The sequence below is a fragment of the Suncus etruscus genome, chromosome 10 (genome assembly GCF_024139225.1).
Source record: "Suncus etruscus isolate mSunEtr1 chromosome 10, mSunEtr1.pri.cur, whole genome shotgun sequence".
In the NCBI taxonomy this organism is placed as follows: Eukaryota; Metazoa; Chordata; class Mammalia; order Eulipotyphla; family Soricidae; genus Suncus; species Suncus etruscus.
Window position 1 is genome coordinate 71,626,504 of NC_064857.1, and position 16,825 is coordinate 71,643,328.

The window sequence follows — 16,825 nt, forward strand, 5'->3', positions numbered from 1 at the left end:
AAGGGATGTTCCTAGACCCTGGCCAATGGTGATGGACACCCTATTGCTCAGGGTTAACACAATCACAGCTGACCAACTCCCCCGACATTTACACTATTGAGGGCATAGATTTGTGGACATGGCCTAACTCCTCAGGGTGTTTCATCTATAGATTCTCCTCATTAGCCACCACTTCACAAAGGCCTTTGAGGCCTTTGAGTCCTCTGGACTGTGCTGGGGTCCCATTTGGTCGTATGACCCCAAAGCTACCTTATTGCTATGGGAGTCATGGTTGTCAGGCTCCAAGTGAAGGTCCTACCTCCTAAAGTAGCTACCAGAAAGTTCTACTTATACTTCCATCATGGTCTTTTCTTTGGGGGGGGGGGTTTCCTACTTAGGCCATAATCAGCTGTGCTCAGGAGTTACTGATGGCTGTGGGCTTAAGGGGACCATATGGGGTGCCAAGGATCAACCTGAGTCGGCCGTGTGCAGGGCAAATACCCTCCCCACTGTGCTGTTGCTCTGGCCCTGCACTAGACTTTTTGTTTTTGTGAGCTAAGTTAAACACAGGTTGCTGAAGCCCTGTTCTACGTAGCAAAAGTGATGAGGTCCAGAGGGCTGTGAGGTGGTGGCTAATAGGGGACTCTCCAGATGATGATGGTGTTGTGTTCTTGTACCAGAAAATAAGCAAGGACCATGAGTCTGGTGTGTCTGGGTGTAAACACACACATGGTCACCCCCAAATGCTGTCGTTACACTTGTCAACACATACCTGAAAATTGTCAGAATTTTCTCAGATACTATTAGCACCTTCCTAAGGCGGAGGACAGGGTTTGCTCGAGTCCTCTCAGAAACTACATCAATGAAAAAAAATTTTTTTTCTTTTTTGGTTTTGGGCCATACTTCACTGTGCTCAGGGAACCATAGATGGTGTTGGGGTGACACTGGAGGTGGTCATGGGTGAAGCCAGAGCTTTAACCATTTCCATCTCTCCAGAAATTATGAAATTATGTTCTTTTACTTTGGGGGGGGGCACAACTGAGAGCGCTCAGGGGTTACTCCTGGCTCTGCACTCAGAAATTGCTCCTGACAGGCTCAGGATCATATGGGATGGCAAGAGTCAAACCACTGTCCTTCCTGGATCAGCTGCATGCAAGGCAAATACCCTACAGCTGTGCTATCTCTCCAGCCCCTCCAGAAATGATTTTCTTACCCATGTCCATGTTGTTGTGTTTTTGTTTGTTTGTTTTGGGTCACACCTGGCAGCGCAAAGAGGTTACTCTCTGGCTCTATGCTCAGAAATCACTCCTGGCAGACTCAGGGAACCATATGGGATGCCGGGATTTGAACCACCATCCTTCTGCATGCAAGGCAAAGACCTTACCTCCATGCTATCTCTCCGGCCCCTTGTTGTTGTTTTTAAAGAAAAAGATGACTCATACAGAATTTTCTTTTATGATAAAAATAAGAGATTCATACCATGAACAAGTCTTTTCTCTAATAGGGATTCCTTCTAAAATGGGCTGCCACTCCCAATGAAACCCACTGTGGGCATTCTTCATTCAGCTAAGTGACCTTCTAAAGCACAGATGATAATGCAACTCACATAAAGACCTTTTTGCTCAGCAGGGAAAGCAGGCAGAGCAGATCTGGGAAAGAGGAAAAGAGAAAGAAGGCAGGGAAGATGCTAGAAAAACTAGTTCTGCACACACAAACTCACCCCCAAGGGCCATCCTCCCTGTATTTACAGTACAAGCTCAGCCAGCCAGAAACTAAGTGGTCCCTCGAATTCCTAAGTATCCAGGGTTTGGTGAGATGCCCCTTCAACACTGTGCACTCCATGATATTAGAAACCAGAGCCTGGAGCTTGTAAAATGCAGTGGCTGAGAAGGAGACGGTGTTGAAAGGGGCATGATGCTGGCAGGAGCTGAGCTGTTGCTGCTGCTGCTGCTGCTGCTGCTGCTGCTGTGTGTGTGTGTGTGTGTGTGTGTGTGTGTGTGTGTGTGTGTGTGTAGGAGCTGAGCTGTTGCTGCTGCTGCTGGGTGTGTGTGTGTGTGTGTGTGTATGTGTGTGTGTATGTGTGTGTGTGTGTGTGTGTGTGTAAAACCCGCAGCTGAAGGCAAAAAGCTCCTACACAAAACCAAACCGCAGGGTGTGTGTGTGTGTGTGTGTGTGTGTGTGTGTGTGTGTGTGTGTGTGTGTGTGTGTGTGTGTAAAACCCACAGCTGAAGGCAAAAAGCTCCTACACAAAACCAAAACCGCAAACCAGGGTAAAACCAAGTTCAGAACATCTCTAAGTGACTCATTAGAGGACTATTAATACCTCACAAGGGGGCTGAAGCAATGATGGTACAGCAGGGAGGTAGCTTGCCTTGCACTCGGTTGACCCTAGTTCAATCCGATCCCTGCCCAGCACCCCATACAGTCCACTGAGCTCTGCTGGAAGTGATTCCTGAGCACAGAGCCAGGAGTAAGCCCTGAGTACTGTCAGGTGTGGCCCCAAAACCAAAACAAACAAAAATACTAAAAACAAAACAAAACAATAACCCCCAAACACACTGTCACAAATTCAACTGGCAGGAAGTTGTAAGGTTCAGAACGAGTCTGGCTTGGGATAATGAAAGACTTTTAAGAAGCAGTTCTTGCTTATGCAAGAGGCCTCCAGGGTGGGAGGCAAGGAAGGGTGCATCTCTAGGGGACCCCAAGGATTTTTCTCACCTAGAAATGTAGCTGGTTCACATGGTTTAGAATCAAGATTATCCGACTGGGACAAGGAGTTTGGGAAGCAGGGAGAAAAGTACACACAAACCTAAGAATATCGTCAAAGACAGAGCTTAGACACTCATTGGTACATGCTATCCTGAGAGCTTTTCCCAGTCAAGAAAGATTTTGGAGGGGGGGGTCATCTTTCCCAAACCCAATTTCCATGTAAATCTCGAACCAAATGCCGGACTGATCAAGGCGGCGGATATTTGAAATGTCAAAAACACTCGGTGGCAGCCAGACTGCAGACGCCTGAGCGAATGTTTTCCCGCAAGATAAATACGGCCCAGGCAGCTGCCACCCACACTTAGCGCCCTGGTGGCCGAGGACACACGCTCAGCTCAGCGTGCTGAACGGAGCTGGCAGCTCTGCTCCAGGACAAGCTTTGTTTCGGCTCCTTGAAGATTTTGTGTCAGAGAAAATGAGCTCTGTACCATTTATTAACTGTCCTGCATGGGGTGTACTAAAACACATGTGTGTGTGTGTGTGTGTGTGTGTGTGTGTGTGTGTGTGTACAAAAACACTCAAATGAGAATGAAAAACAAAGACCCCAACAACCGAGAATTTACTCTCCATGAAAAGCTCAATATTCGAGCAGAGGTCACCAAACTTATTTGGCTTATTTGTCCCCTTTTCAAAAAAAAAATCACTCAGCACCCCGGAAAGCTGTCTTCTTCACGCAAACAGAAACTGCCTCCCATCATATTTAAGATAACTATCACTCCCCCACCATCATTCTAGAGCCCCCCGCCCACCTGGGAAGTGGTGTCACCCACGTTGAGAAACACTTCTAGAACATAAATCTCAAAATGTGAAGAGATATCTTTCTCACTCTGAGAGTCTTTAAAAGTTAGAAAAGCCCTTGTCATTTCAGGTACTTATACTAGAGGAACTTGTTTGTTTTATAGAAATGCCAAGACCTTAATGAAATAAATTCATTTGTTTTCAACACCTGTCTGAAAATGGGGCTTTATGTGACTGAGGAATCATCAACACTTTAGAAAATACAAATTTTACACCAACCTTCATCTGACAAGTGATCCGAGTTCACCCTAAAATGGTGCTATTCAAAGGGGCTAGAATTGTGGAGATAGTAATTTCGTGAAGATTAAAAAAAAGCACCACAATTATACCAAATCTGCATTATTTTGTACAATACGGTACTGGTTCAAAGTATGCCAAAACAGTTATTTCCTAATAAGAGAGACCAGAATTAACAAAAAGGCTGACAGAAAGGAAAAGGAGAAATTGAAACAGCAACAACAACAAAAAGAAATATTTGCATGGACCATCCAATTTCACCTTCAAAATGCACGCACAGCAACAGTGGACTAGTGAATGTGTTTACTGTTGCAAAGACTTCTTAACACAGGCAAGAGAATAAAAATATAAAAGGAAAGACAGATCTACACTAAGGCCCGGATGTCCACATCCTTTTAAAGGGTCACAACAAAAACTAGGAGAGTTCATTTCATAAAACTATGCTCCAGACGGCAATCACATGAAACTTGGGGGTTAGAGGTGTCGGGAAAAGAGAATTCAATTCAAAACAGAAGGTGCTTATTCTTTTAGAAAGGCGCTCACTAGCTGTGTGGTTTCTAGTCACAGAAAGCAAGTGGATGGGAGCATACAAGTCCCTAAGGTAGGAAGGCGCCTTCCTTACGCCTTGGCAGACTCAGCAGCTGTCTTTCTGCACCCTGTTTTGCTGAAAGGGGGAGAGTGAAAACAAAGGCCCAAATCTGCTCAGGGTGTCTATTTCCACAGCTGGAGACAGCGTGCTTACTATTCTATATCCAGCATCCCGGCTTAGTCACTCCAGTGAGTAGTGTTAAATTGCACCAGGCCATTTCACTATTAACAAGTCCCCAACCCGCTTTCGTCCAGCCTAGACTCATCAACCCATCTGCTACAAAAACACATTTCTTGTCATCAACAAATGGAACTGCTCTAGTTCAGGAAAACTTCACGGGATACCACACCCCCCCCCAATAAAAAGTTGATATTGCAAGGACTATACTTGCCCTTTAAAGCAAGAAAGACCATTTGAAAGAAAGAAGTGGTCCAACTTTTCCTACGTGGAGTTTTATTCTCCAGTGAGTGAGACTCGAGATTCATTTGGAGCTATGATCTCACTTTTATTAGAACTGATTATTTTGAAAAGAAAGTGTCACGGGATTATATTTCCAAGCATTTTATAAATGCCTTTCCAACACCAACATACGTGGATGCTAGCAGAATTAATGGGAAGTAACACGTTTCTTTAAAAACCCTTAATTAAAAGGGGGTTAAGAAATGGAGGGAAGGGTTGTTTCAGCATTTAAAAATAATCCTTCTGACTTCAAGAAACTTCAAGGTGTGTTTGAAAATGTTAATTTCCAAAAATTTTGCGGCCCTTTATCCAACACCAGCCTCCTAAAACTCTGCCCAAAAGTGAACTTCCAGGGGGCCCCATGCAGGGCAAGTCAGATGGAAGCTCCTCTAGCTGCAGAACGACTCCTCTGGGCTCCAATTGGCCACGTCCTACCTATGTGCGCTAACTTACCGGGGTGCTGGCTATCGTGGGGCCGGGGCTACTGGCCTTACTCTCCTCGGAATTCTGGGGTACTTCTTCAGGCCCCCGAGTCACAAGGATCCGAAAGTGCTGCTGCCCTGCAGTTTGATCCTGCCTGATCTTAAACATGCAGCCCTGTGGCCCCCTTTCCAGGGAATTCATTCTGTGGATTTCTGGGGGTCCCCGGCGGGCCCGGGGAGGTGTCTGTGGGTGTCCCGGGGACCCTCGCTCCTCTGCGGGGCTCCCATGCTCGGGTCGAGGTTGCGTGGGGTACGAAGTGCTCCTCTCCAATCGAATGCGGGGGTACCTCACCAATCTGTCCCCCTTGGTGCCCGTGAAACCAAAGTTGAAGTCGCTGCCCAGCGCGGGGGCGCCTGGGGCCGGCTGCGGCTGCTGCAGCTGGAAGACAAAGCACCGCTTTCCGGAGCTTCCAGAAGCATCTGGCACATGCTGCAAGGACCAGCGCCTGGGTTCGGCCGCAGAAGGCCCCTCGGCTCCGAAGGGCATGAGCGTCACATGGCGCACGTCGGCGCTGGAGGCACGGTGCTGGATCCGGAGCGCACGGCCACCCCTGCGCTCGGCCACTTCGGGGCCATCGGGAGCCACCACGGAGCAGCACGCCCAGCGGCCACACGTGCCATTCACCTGGAGGCCCGCACCCCGGGCTGCAGGAGGAGGGGAGCAAGAAGGGGTGCCCGGGGGAGGCTCCGAGCAGCAGCCCCGCGATGCGCCTTCGCCAAAGTCACCCTCACCGTCCTGCGCGTCCGGGGTGCCATCAGGGGCCCCGTCGGCCGCTTTGCGCTGCAGCGAGATCTGCACCGAGGAGCTGCGGGTGGGCCGCGTGTCCATGGAGCCCAGGAGCTGCGGGATGAACATGGACGAGCTGCGCTTGAGCGTGCCTTCGCCTTCTTGCAGGCCTCCGCCGCCCTGGCCCTGGGGGTCAGTGGTACTGGCCGCCTGTGGGCCGCTGCGCCGGGGAAGGGTGTGGAATGCCATGAAAAAGTCCTCTTCTCCCTCCTGGTCTAGGATCTCCGACTCGGGGGCTGTGTTGCTGCGGCCCGAGCCAAAATGAAACCGAAGCCGATGGGCCATGGTGCCCAGGGGGGCCGGCAGCGAGAGGGCGAGTGGCCACCTCGAGCCCGGTGCGGCCGGAAGTCAAAAGCCAACGACACAAACTCCAAGAAAAAGTGTCCCATTTGCCAAACCCTTAGCACTGCGGCCCCGAGCGCGACAGATAGCAGAAATAACCCAAGTGGCCAGCAGCATTCCAGGCATGATTGGATAAGAGCAGAGAGCTCCCGTCCGCACTGGGACAGAGGGTAGGGTGGCCAGGACCACATGACCACCAGCTCCCCCTCCAATGCCAGCCTGTGGGCTTAGCGGAGCGTCCCCGCCTTGCGCTCAACCCTCGCTGCCTCTTTCTTTAAACAGCAAGAGGCTGAAACGGCACCTTCCCAGCTGCTGCTTCTCCATCAGGCAAGAGTGGCCCCCGCAGGGAGCTCTCCCAGCTGACAGAGGCTCTCTCTCTCTCTCCTTCTCTTTCTCTCCCTCTCCCTCTCCCATACTCATACACACACACACACACACACACACACACACACACACACACACACACACACACATACACACACACACACTGTGGTTGAGGCTGTAGGAAAGGCCCCTGGCACACAGCGGCCCCCAGTCATCCCCCACTCCAGCCCTGGCCAGCAGGGACACGTAGAAATGCCAGGGCTGCCGCCAAACCCACTCCAGAGCATCTGATATTCTGAGTCTGTTATTTATGATAGCGCCGTACTACCACAATGAAATGAAAACTAATAAAACCCACTATAAATACAATTGCACACCCACAGAAAGAGTGTTCCTTTAATGCAAAATAATTAGACCGTGATCTACAAGCAACAAAACAACTCAGCCGAGGGGTATGATTTACAGCTCTTCTATCTAGGGCAATGGCAGATCCTGCTACCAAGAGCTTTCCTTGTGTGTGTGTGTGTGTGTGTGTGTGTGTGTGTGTGTGTTTGTGGTGTGTATGAACTTCACACATAATACACATAATACGATCAGGCATGGAAGTCCCAGACCAAGAGCTTTCCATGTGTGTGTGTGTGTGTGGTGTGTAAGAGCTTTCCGTGTGTGTGTGTGTGTGTGTGTGTGTGTGTGTGTGTGTGTGTGTGTGTGTGTGTGTGGTGTGTATGAACTTCACACATAATACGATCAGGCATGGAAGTCCCAGAGCCCAGGAACCCAGCTGGAGAAAGCATTCTCTCTCTCTCTCTCCCAGCTGCCACACAGGATCAAAACAGCATCCTCCAGCCCCAAAGTCAAAAAGGGTGTCACCCATCTATGTGGTCTTATAACAACTTTGCTTCAATACAAGGCACAAAAAATGCTGCACATAGTTGAATGTCCTCCAAGAAGTCTGCAATATTAGCACAGGTTGGGGTACAACTATGAGATATTTTTCCATTTACATTTTTCCATTTCTTTTCCTTCTTTCCCGTTCTCTTCACTTCCCTTTCTCTTTTTTTGTTTGTTTGTTTGTTTTTTGCAAAGGACCACAAAGAACCTTAAAGGGGGGGACCCAATGAAAAGTCCATGTTCAAAAACCTGTCATGAGTTTTATAGTTAATGGGAAAATATTCTGTCTTTACTTAACTATTTTTCATGGTCCAGGAACATCAGTAATTTCACAACAAGGTTTATTCGGGAAGGAGTGAAAAATAAGAGGGGAAATACCATCTGCATAGATTGACAACACATTTATTTTAAAATCCGCAAAGCATGACTCTGTCAACAGCGCTGGTGCCCAGGGGATGGAGGATTAACCCTGTGTTGACACCCACCCACCCCACCTGTTTCCCAAAGGCATGGGTTTCCCATGCCAAAGAAATGATCCTTGGGAGGGGCATGGGAGCCAGTGTGTTTAACGCCGCCAACTGCCAAGCCACATGACAGTCACGTATTGTCTTAGCAGGATTAATAGTTGACAAAGAAAAACCACCAGCACTGGTGGCCTCGGGAGAGCCAAACCAAAGCCCGCCTGCAGCAGAGCCAGGTGTGGAGAGAGAGGAAGCGCGTCAAACCCAGAGCTTTCAGGACAGGCCTGCCTCCCCACAGCAGTGCTCAGGACTCACCTCAAAACCCACTAGGGTTTGCAAGTTCAGCCTCCAGCCCTGGCCAAGTCACCTCAGATACAGTCAATTTTTGACCATGGCTGTAAAAGGCCAGATATTCTCTGCTGTGATTGTCTCTTGAAAAAATAAAACTGAATCATGACTTAAAGCACACCTGACCAGAGGCCACCACTTTTCCTCTAAAGTGGAAGAAGAAATATTCTACTTAATGAAGAAAGAGAGAAAGGCCTGAGGTGAACCTGTGTCTTCAGAGGCTTGGCAAAGCAGTGGCCTACGGGTCTCACAGAAAGCTTGGTCTGGAGTGAGGTGGGCAGCAGGGCGCTGCCCTGAGACAGAGCCTTCTGCTATTTCCCAGGAAATGCCTGTGAAATCATCAGCATGCCACAGGGACTAGTGTTTAGTCAGTTCCTGTATAAAATGTGGAGGTCTCGGGAAAGTCACCAAGAGTTCAGATACTTTCATAGAAAAAGTTATTAGCAGGGCCAGAACAATAGCACAGCAGTAGGGCATTTGCCTCACATGCAGATGCCCAGGATGGACCTGGGTTCAATCCCCAGCATCCCATATGGTCCCCCTTGCCAGGAGTGATTTCTGGGTGCATAGTAAACCCTGAGCATCACTGAGTGTGACCCAAAAAACTTAAAAAATGAAGAAAGAAAGAAAGAAAGAAAGAAAGAAAGAAAGAAAGAAAGAAAGAAAGAAAGAAAGAAAGAAAGAAAGAAAGAAAGAAAGAAAGAAAGAAAGAAAGAAAGAAAGAAAGAAAGAAAGAAAGAAAGAAAGAAAGAGAAAGAAGAAAGAAAAGAAAGAAAGAAAGAAAGAAAGAAAGAAAGAAAGAAAGAAAGAAAGAAAGAAAGAAAGAAAGAAAGAAAGAAAGAAAGAAATCAGAATGAGAGGGCAACCTGATGTCTTTCTAATTTGAAGAAGGTCACGAAACACAGGAAATAAAGTGTGTTCCCAATATCTATCATAAGGTGGAAAAGCCCATTGTCACCACAAAGGTGAATATTTAGTAGACCAGTTGGCCTAATCAAGGCCTTCCACAGAGGTTGGAGAAAGGCTCTAGGCTTCAGTCCTTAACTCTGCCACACAGAAGAATTTCAGCTTTATCCATAGAGGCTGGCCAAGGGTTCTGGGCCTCAGGCCTCAACTCTGCCACCCAGAATGATTTCAGCTTTCTCCAGAGTAACTGGTAAAGGGTTCTAGGCCTAAAGACCTCAATTCTGCCAATGGAAGTATTTCAGCTTCATTCATAGAGGCCAGAGAAGGGTTGTAGGCCTCAGGCCCCAACTCTGCCACACGGAACTACATCAGCTTTATTTCAAGGCTTCTGCAAAGCAGATATCCTCTTAAACTTAAGCTCTTTAAAAATGTGACGTGTCAGCTGAGTTGTACAGAAAAGAGGGTTTTGCCAAAGTTTCAGGGAAGGAAACTTGGAGTGGTGCAGATGATGGCCGCACTTCTGAGAGAGCCTCAGAAGCCAAATGTAGACAGACGTTCATGTCCCTTCCCACTCTAGTGGGGTGCCTGACTCTGAGACAGGCTGTACAATAATCTAGTGAGAGCTGGCAAACACGTTGATAGGCCAGTGCTGCTCTTGAATCCGTTTCTAAAATGAAGTCTTCCTCACACCAAATAGGTAGCCATACCTCCCCCATCCATCAATACTGGAAAAAGTTAGCTCACATCAGCATTAGGTCTCAGATGGACTTGAATTCTCTGAAGGTGCTTTCTAAGAATCTCCCCTGAGAGAACACTACTTTAAGAAAGAAAAAAAAAAAAAAAAAAACCCACAGCTGACTTTGACCTACTAAATATAGACTCACTTTTGGCCATATATTATTGATTAGTTTTTTCAGAGATGATAGCCAGAGTCACTACTAAATGGGTTACAGTATATATGAGACACACTTTATACAGAGAGACTTACCAGATCAGAAGACTGTGGCCCATTCATTTTAAATGAGGGCTAGGGGGAGGAAGAGGGAGCTCTTGAGTGGTTCTCAGAAGGCCCTGGGCCCTTCCCAGTGATTCTTAGTGCCAAACAGTAGTTCAATATAAGGCTCCTATGATATTGGTGCCAGGACCTCCAGAATCACACCCTATAATGCTTGGGGACCGTGTGGTCCTGGAACTCAACTGGGGTCGGCTGCATGCAAGGCATGTGCCTTAAACCCTGTACTACCTTCTCTGCACCCCTCACTTTTATTTAGGCTCTGGGGACTAGAGTTGAAGGAGTATCCTCCATGTAGCTGATATGATCTCAGTACATCATATGCACCCTCCAAGAACCCCCAGAAGTAGCACAGAGCTAAGACCAATCCCTGAAAGCCACTTGGTATGGCCTTTATACCAAAATATGTTATAAACTTTGTGAAAACAAACACCACAAAAGTTTTGTTTACATAACTAATGGTGTTTCTGTAAATTTTTCAGAGATTTATATTTTAAAAAGCTGAGTACAAACATATAGTTTGGAGCCATAGCAACAATACAGCAGTTAGGGTGCTTTTTGCCTTGCATTCAGCTGAACCAGGTTTAATTCCTGACATCCCATATGGTCCACCGAACACCACCAGGGTTCCAGAACACAGAGCCAGGAGTAAGTCCTGAGCATCACCTAGTATGGACTTCCTCCTCCTCCCCCAAAAAAGAAAACCCTATATGGCTTTCCAGACATCTACTGTGACTTTATTCATATTTATTATGATAAATATATATAAACAAAAATATATCTTAGCTTCATTAGAATTATAAAGAATCTGTTAATTGGAGCATATATAAACTTTGGGGGACATAAATACCATCAGAAGTCAACATAAACATAGTTTGTAGGACACGTTCCCCAAATTTAGTGTTCAAGCAATGATGACCACACTTACCAATCTGTTCTCATCAAATACTTCAAATAAGAGTCTGTGGTTGGATGGATTGACCTGTAAGAAACATAGTAAAATTTCAGAAATAATAAGAATAAAATAAGCAAGAGAATATAATACTGCTTTCTAATGCACCTCACCTACCTGTGTTAGATGACTAAAACTCACATCTATTAGATCAAGTTTCTCTTAATTTATCTATTGTCATAGGCCTAATAATAAAGCAAATTTAAAAAAAAAAGCCTTAAGAAGCTTTTCTAAGGTAAAACAAAATATTTCTAAATAGTTTTAAAGAGTTCTAAATATCTCCTACAGTACCCTCTGACCAGGCATCCTCTGGCTTGCATAGTGCTACAACTACAGTGCTTTTCTCTTAGATGTCTTGTATCATGGCTTCCATCCCGGCACTGAAAAAATAAAACAAAAGTGGGAGGACTCTTCTTGCCTCTAAGCCAAAGCTGCATATTCAGAAGGTCCCTGCCTGGAGGAATCTTGGGCCTAACAAAAATCAAGAAAAGTACAAAAGCAGCTCTTTCTTATGTGCTGGGTTTTCAGGCCTCTCTCCTGGGTAAAGGTGCCAGATCCATGTTTTAAAGCTTGTTTCACTATCACAGCAGCTCCAGCATGTATATGCCTGTCAGCCCACATGTAGGTTCTGTTACTCACCCAAAAGCCCAGAGCTCTGCTGGGCTCCAAGATGAATGTGAGGCCCGGCAGCTTGTTCTAGGTCTAAGCTTAGAATATATGAGAGGCCCACAACCCAGCAATGTCTCTGTGGCTCCTTCTGCCTCTTTTCTGACAGTTCCCATCATTGTCAAAACTGCTATTTGGATTCGAGTATCCAAGTCACCACATGGGCACCCAGCACAGAGCACCTGGGAGACCATGGCTGGGACATGGCTTCAGTCCTCTCAAGCAAGGCCTTACAGCCTCTGTAAGCAATAGACTCCTGAGACAATGCCAGTCTTGGAGGAGTAGCTTTTCCAGCAACACAGAGATAGACAGAGGTGATGGCAAAGGGAACTTCGTAAGCCTCTTTGCCTCAGGATTGAGAATGGTATGAAGTCACGAGTCTAAAAGCAGCAAGTGAAGAGTCTCATTGGGGCTGGGTCCTGGGCAGGCCCCCAGAATAGCCAGGACAGGCATCTTGGCCCTTTATTACTGCTGGGAGGGTAAGGCCACTGCCCAATGCATTCTGCTTTATCATGGAGGAGACACTCCAGGATGATAAGAAGAAAAAAGAAAACAAAGGCCTTAATTTAAAAAAATAAAACCAGAAAAATAGAATGATCATCTGTAGGCAAGAGATGTTGGAAATATTAGTTCTAGTCACAGTCGTATAAATGGGGCCAAAGTGTGAGGTCGAAAGGACTCTTGAGTCGTTCGGAGTTTTTATAAAGAGAAAGCTATACCGGAGAGTTCACTATGGGTCAACAATCTCTCTCTACTCTCAGCCTTTCAGTCCTTCGCCGAGTAATTTAAAATCCATCTGCACACAGGACCTCACCAAGTATTAAACTACGATGCTGGGTTTCAGCTTTAAGAGTAACAGAAAACAGATGGTGGATTTGTAATCAAAGCAAGTTGAGTTTGAGGCAGAGAAAATGCTGCTGTGCTTGGGAGAAGGAATCAGGACCCATCAGGATGCCCTCAAACAGGCAGTGCTCTGGGTCTCTATACCAAACAGGAGCTCTCATCTGGCGCCTTCCTCCAAATCAAGCTGATTTTTGTATATGGCTGCACACACCAAATCACAAAAACAAAACAAAACAGCTTTACCATGAAATAGCTGATAAGGTTGAGAGTTCCAAAATTTCACTACAAAAAAAAAAAAAAAAAAAAAAAAAAAAAGAGCAAAATCCACACATCTGAATATCTCTATCTTGTAAAGATCTTGTAAAGGACACATCTTGCCCTGCTAGATATGATATAAAATATAAGTATTATCCAATGTCAATAATATCTGAACTCCACAAGAAATTTTACCCTGTCTACATAGACTCACATATCAGAATCACAAATTTTTCTTTACTAACTGGAACATGCTTAGGATTTTTTGGGGTTCTTTTCAGTCAGTTTTATTATCTTGAAAGCGATCCAGTGTCTATGACTCATAAAAATAAGCCACTGTTTTGATCACACTATTTTAAAATAAAAAATAAAGTTATATCCTATTAAATGGCTTTTTAGAAAATGAATCTATTTTGATAATATATCTAATTATCAAGACAGTCAGTACCCCCCAAATGAGAAACTTACTCTAAAATAAAATTCTTCATTCCATTTTGGGTTCAGCGTCTGGAAGAGAAATTATCTTGTGATATCTTTTACAGGCTTTGAAATATTAACAATAGTACAGCACAGTCTAAGCAGTTTTTCAAAACACCTTTCTTGATTAAAAAAAAAAAAACAATAGCAAAGAGATTTTTCAAATGGCAATAAAAGAAGCATTTAGCCAATTATTTGAGATGAGTCTATAAAGCAGTAAAGCAGACTGAACTGGGTGGGAATGTATTTATGAAGCAGGTGATTCATAGATAAGAAACCATCAACTGCATGCTAGCAAACAGAAGGGAAAAATGTCAGGAGCCCACAGACAGTCATCCTTATGAAAACATAAATATACCCTTTAAAAAAGGCACAGATGAAATGATTCTATCAAGAAGGGTATGAACTTTGTTCATGCCCTTCAATCTGCTCCAATTCATTTGGGAAAGCAAGAAGCCAGTGGCAAAAAGGGGTTAAGCATTCCCTGTTTATATCAATATTAAAATTTGAATATTTGTACCTTATAGAGGACACAGGTGATCAGTTAATAATAAAAGAAATGGCACTTAAAAACAAAAAGTAACCTTTTTTAAAAATTTTACCCAAAATAACCAGATTTAAAGATGCTCATCTTTTCTTCAATCTGTCTGTCCATCTCTCTATCTGTTTAAATGTGACTCTCACAAGAACCTGCAAAGGATACACGTGCCCTTAGCATGATCAAATGTCCTTTGAAATTAAGAGGACAATGATACTATAAGAGAAAACACACAGACCATGCGTGTACACACATTCATGCCCTGACATACACACAGCTCTGAAAAAAATCACTTCTCGATCGCTGAGCCTAAAAAAATCATCTCACCAAAGGCGACAGATATTTTTCAGTCTGAATGGCATTTACCTTTGTCATTCTCTGTCCCTCAACCAATGCAGGAAGGCAGAAAAGAAAAAGAAAAAAAAAAGGTACCCAATGCAAGATGAAAAATAACACGGGATAATTCATGCAACATGGAACTGGCATCAGGAAAAAAGAACAACAAAAACAACAAAATAATCAAGAAGCACTCCACAAAACAAAACCAGCATTTTCCCTACCCCTCAAATCCAGTTCTAAATAAAGGGGATCTGGAGTTCGAGCAGGAAAGCTATGGATGGAAGTCTTTGGATGGGAGGATGAAGGACCCAGGAAGGCAGGAGAGAGGTGTCTGCCTCTGTGTGGAGCTCCTGGGGTCCAGCTTCCCAGAAACAATTGCAGCAGGGATGAGACAAATGGCAGGCGAGACACAAAAGCAGCAACATGAGACCACAGAGCACATAAAGGACCACGCATGGGGCCACCAGGAAAGCCCGGCACACGCCTCTGGTTACCACCGCCGCAGTGGCAGTGCACATCGCACAGAGATAGATACAAACCCGAGTCTGGCGCTGAGAGCAGAACCAGCCGGCTGCTGGCTGCCCAGATACGCCCTCCTCCTTTCCTCGGTGTGGAGCCGAAGGAGGGGGGGACCTTTCCTCAGAAGGGGAAAAAAAAAAACAACCACGAGCTCGGGCCTCCCCAATCAATGGCCAGCTTCGGTTCTCTGCTCCTACCAGGCATCAGCCCCCTCCCTCCCCCAGCTGGCTCTGCAGAAAATGGAACCAACAGCAAACAATGGCCCCATCCTTCAAAGGGATCCTCCCCACTCACTCCTAACAACACCAGCCTGTTTGCCAAACACATTCCCTTCAGGCCAGGTAGAGACCAGCTGGCTGGATCTGCTGCTATGGCAGTTAGGGATTCATTTCCAGAGGTACCACCAGTGCTCTCCAGCAACTGTTTATCTAACCCCCAGGACACTACCCCCAAAAGGTAGCCAGGGGTGGAAAAAAATAAGGTTACCCATCAACTGCAACATCAGGAGAGCAGAGGTAAGAACAGTGTCTCAGATAGAAAACAAGGCACCCCAGCTAGAGTACACCCTCATTTCTATTTTACAGCCAACTATGAAAACACAAGGATGGGTAGCCCAAGATTAAATTGGGAAAAACAAATCTCATGGAGAAAAAAAAAAAAAAGACCTGAAATGTAGAGAATTCAAACATGTACACACACAAACGGTGCCATAAAAAGAGAGGCATGTTTTTGGTAGCTTAAGCAACTGTGGTGTTTTCCTGGGTAGGTAGGACCTGTTTCAAGTTCACCCAGCAGTCCTTTTGCGCCTACCAATACTACAAAGCGTATTGTTTCCTTGTGGATTTTCAATTCCTTCACATGAAATATATGTGAAAGAAAAAGAAAAAGAAATATATGTGAAATAGGGGTCGGAGTGATAGCACAGCGGTAGGGCATTTGCCCTGCACACTGCCAACCTGGGATGGACCTGGGTTCGATCCCTGGTGTCCCATATGGTCCCCTGAGCCCGCCAGGAGCAATTTCTGAACTCAGAGCCAGGAGTAACCCTTGAGTAGGAAGGAAAAAAGGAAGGAAGGAAGGAAGGAAGGAAGGGAGGGAGGAAGGAGGGAGGGAAGGAAGGAAAGGAGGGAGGGAGGGAGGGAGGGAGGGAGGGAGGGAGGGAAGGAAGGAAGAAGGGATGGAAGGAAGGAAGGAAGGAAGGAAGGAAGGAAGGAAGGAAGGAAGGAAGGAAGGAAGGAAGGAAGGAAGGAAGGAAGGGAGGAAGGGAGGAAGGGAGGGAGGGAGGGAAGAAAGGATGGAAGGAAGGAAGGAAGGAAGGAAGGAAGGAAGGAAGGAAGGAAGGAAGGAAGAAAGGAAGGAAGGAAGGAAGGAAGGAAGGAAGGGAGGGAGGGAGGGAGGGAGGGAGGAAGGGAGGGAGGAAGGAAGGAAGAAAAGGAGGGAGGGAAGAGGGAGGGAGAAAGGGAGGGAGGGAGGAAGGAAAGGAGGGTGGGAGGGTAGAGGGAGGGAAGAAGGAAAAAGGAGGGAGAAAGGGAGGGTAGAGGGAGGAAGGAAGAGAGGAAGGAAGGAAAGGAGGAAGGGAGGGTGGAGAAGGAAGAAAGGAAGGAAGAAAAGGAGGGAGGAAGGGTGGAAGAAGGAAAAAGGAAGGAAGGAAAGGAGGGAGGTAGGGAGAAAGGGAGGGTGGAGGGAGGAACGAGAGAGGAAGGAAGAAAAGGAGGGAGAAAGGGTAGAGGAAGGAAGAAAGGAAGGAAAGGAGGGAGGAAGGAAGGGTGGAGGAAGGAAGGAAAGGAGGGAGGTAGGGAGAAAGGGAGGGTGGAGGGAGGAATGAGAGAGGAAGGAAGAAAGGAAAGGGGGG

The 16,825-nt window shown here is 46.1% G+C and overlaps 1 protein-coding gene across 5 annotated transcripts in view; it reads right to left on the reverse strand.

The window, feature by feature from the left end:
- NEDD4L (NEDD4 like E3 ubiquitin protein ligase) overlaps positions 1-16,825 on the reverse strand; it is a 288,404-nt gene that overhangs the window by 113,666 nt on the left and 157,913 nt on the right. For all 5 annotated transcript variants that reach the window (XM_049782053.1, XM_049782051.1, XM_049782050.1 and 2 more), the window contains 2 exons: positions 13,569-13,607; positions 11,313-11,366 (listed from right to left, as the gene is read on the reverse strand). In XM_049782053.1, coding sequence (XP_049638010.1) covers positions 11,313-11,366; positions 13,569-13,607 — 93 coding nt within the window. The remainder of the gene's footprint in view (positions 1-11,312; positions 11,367-13,568; positions 13,608-16,825) is intronic.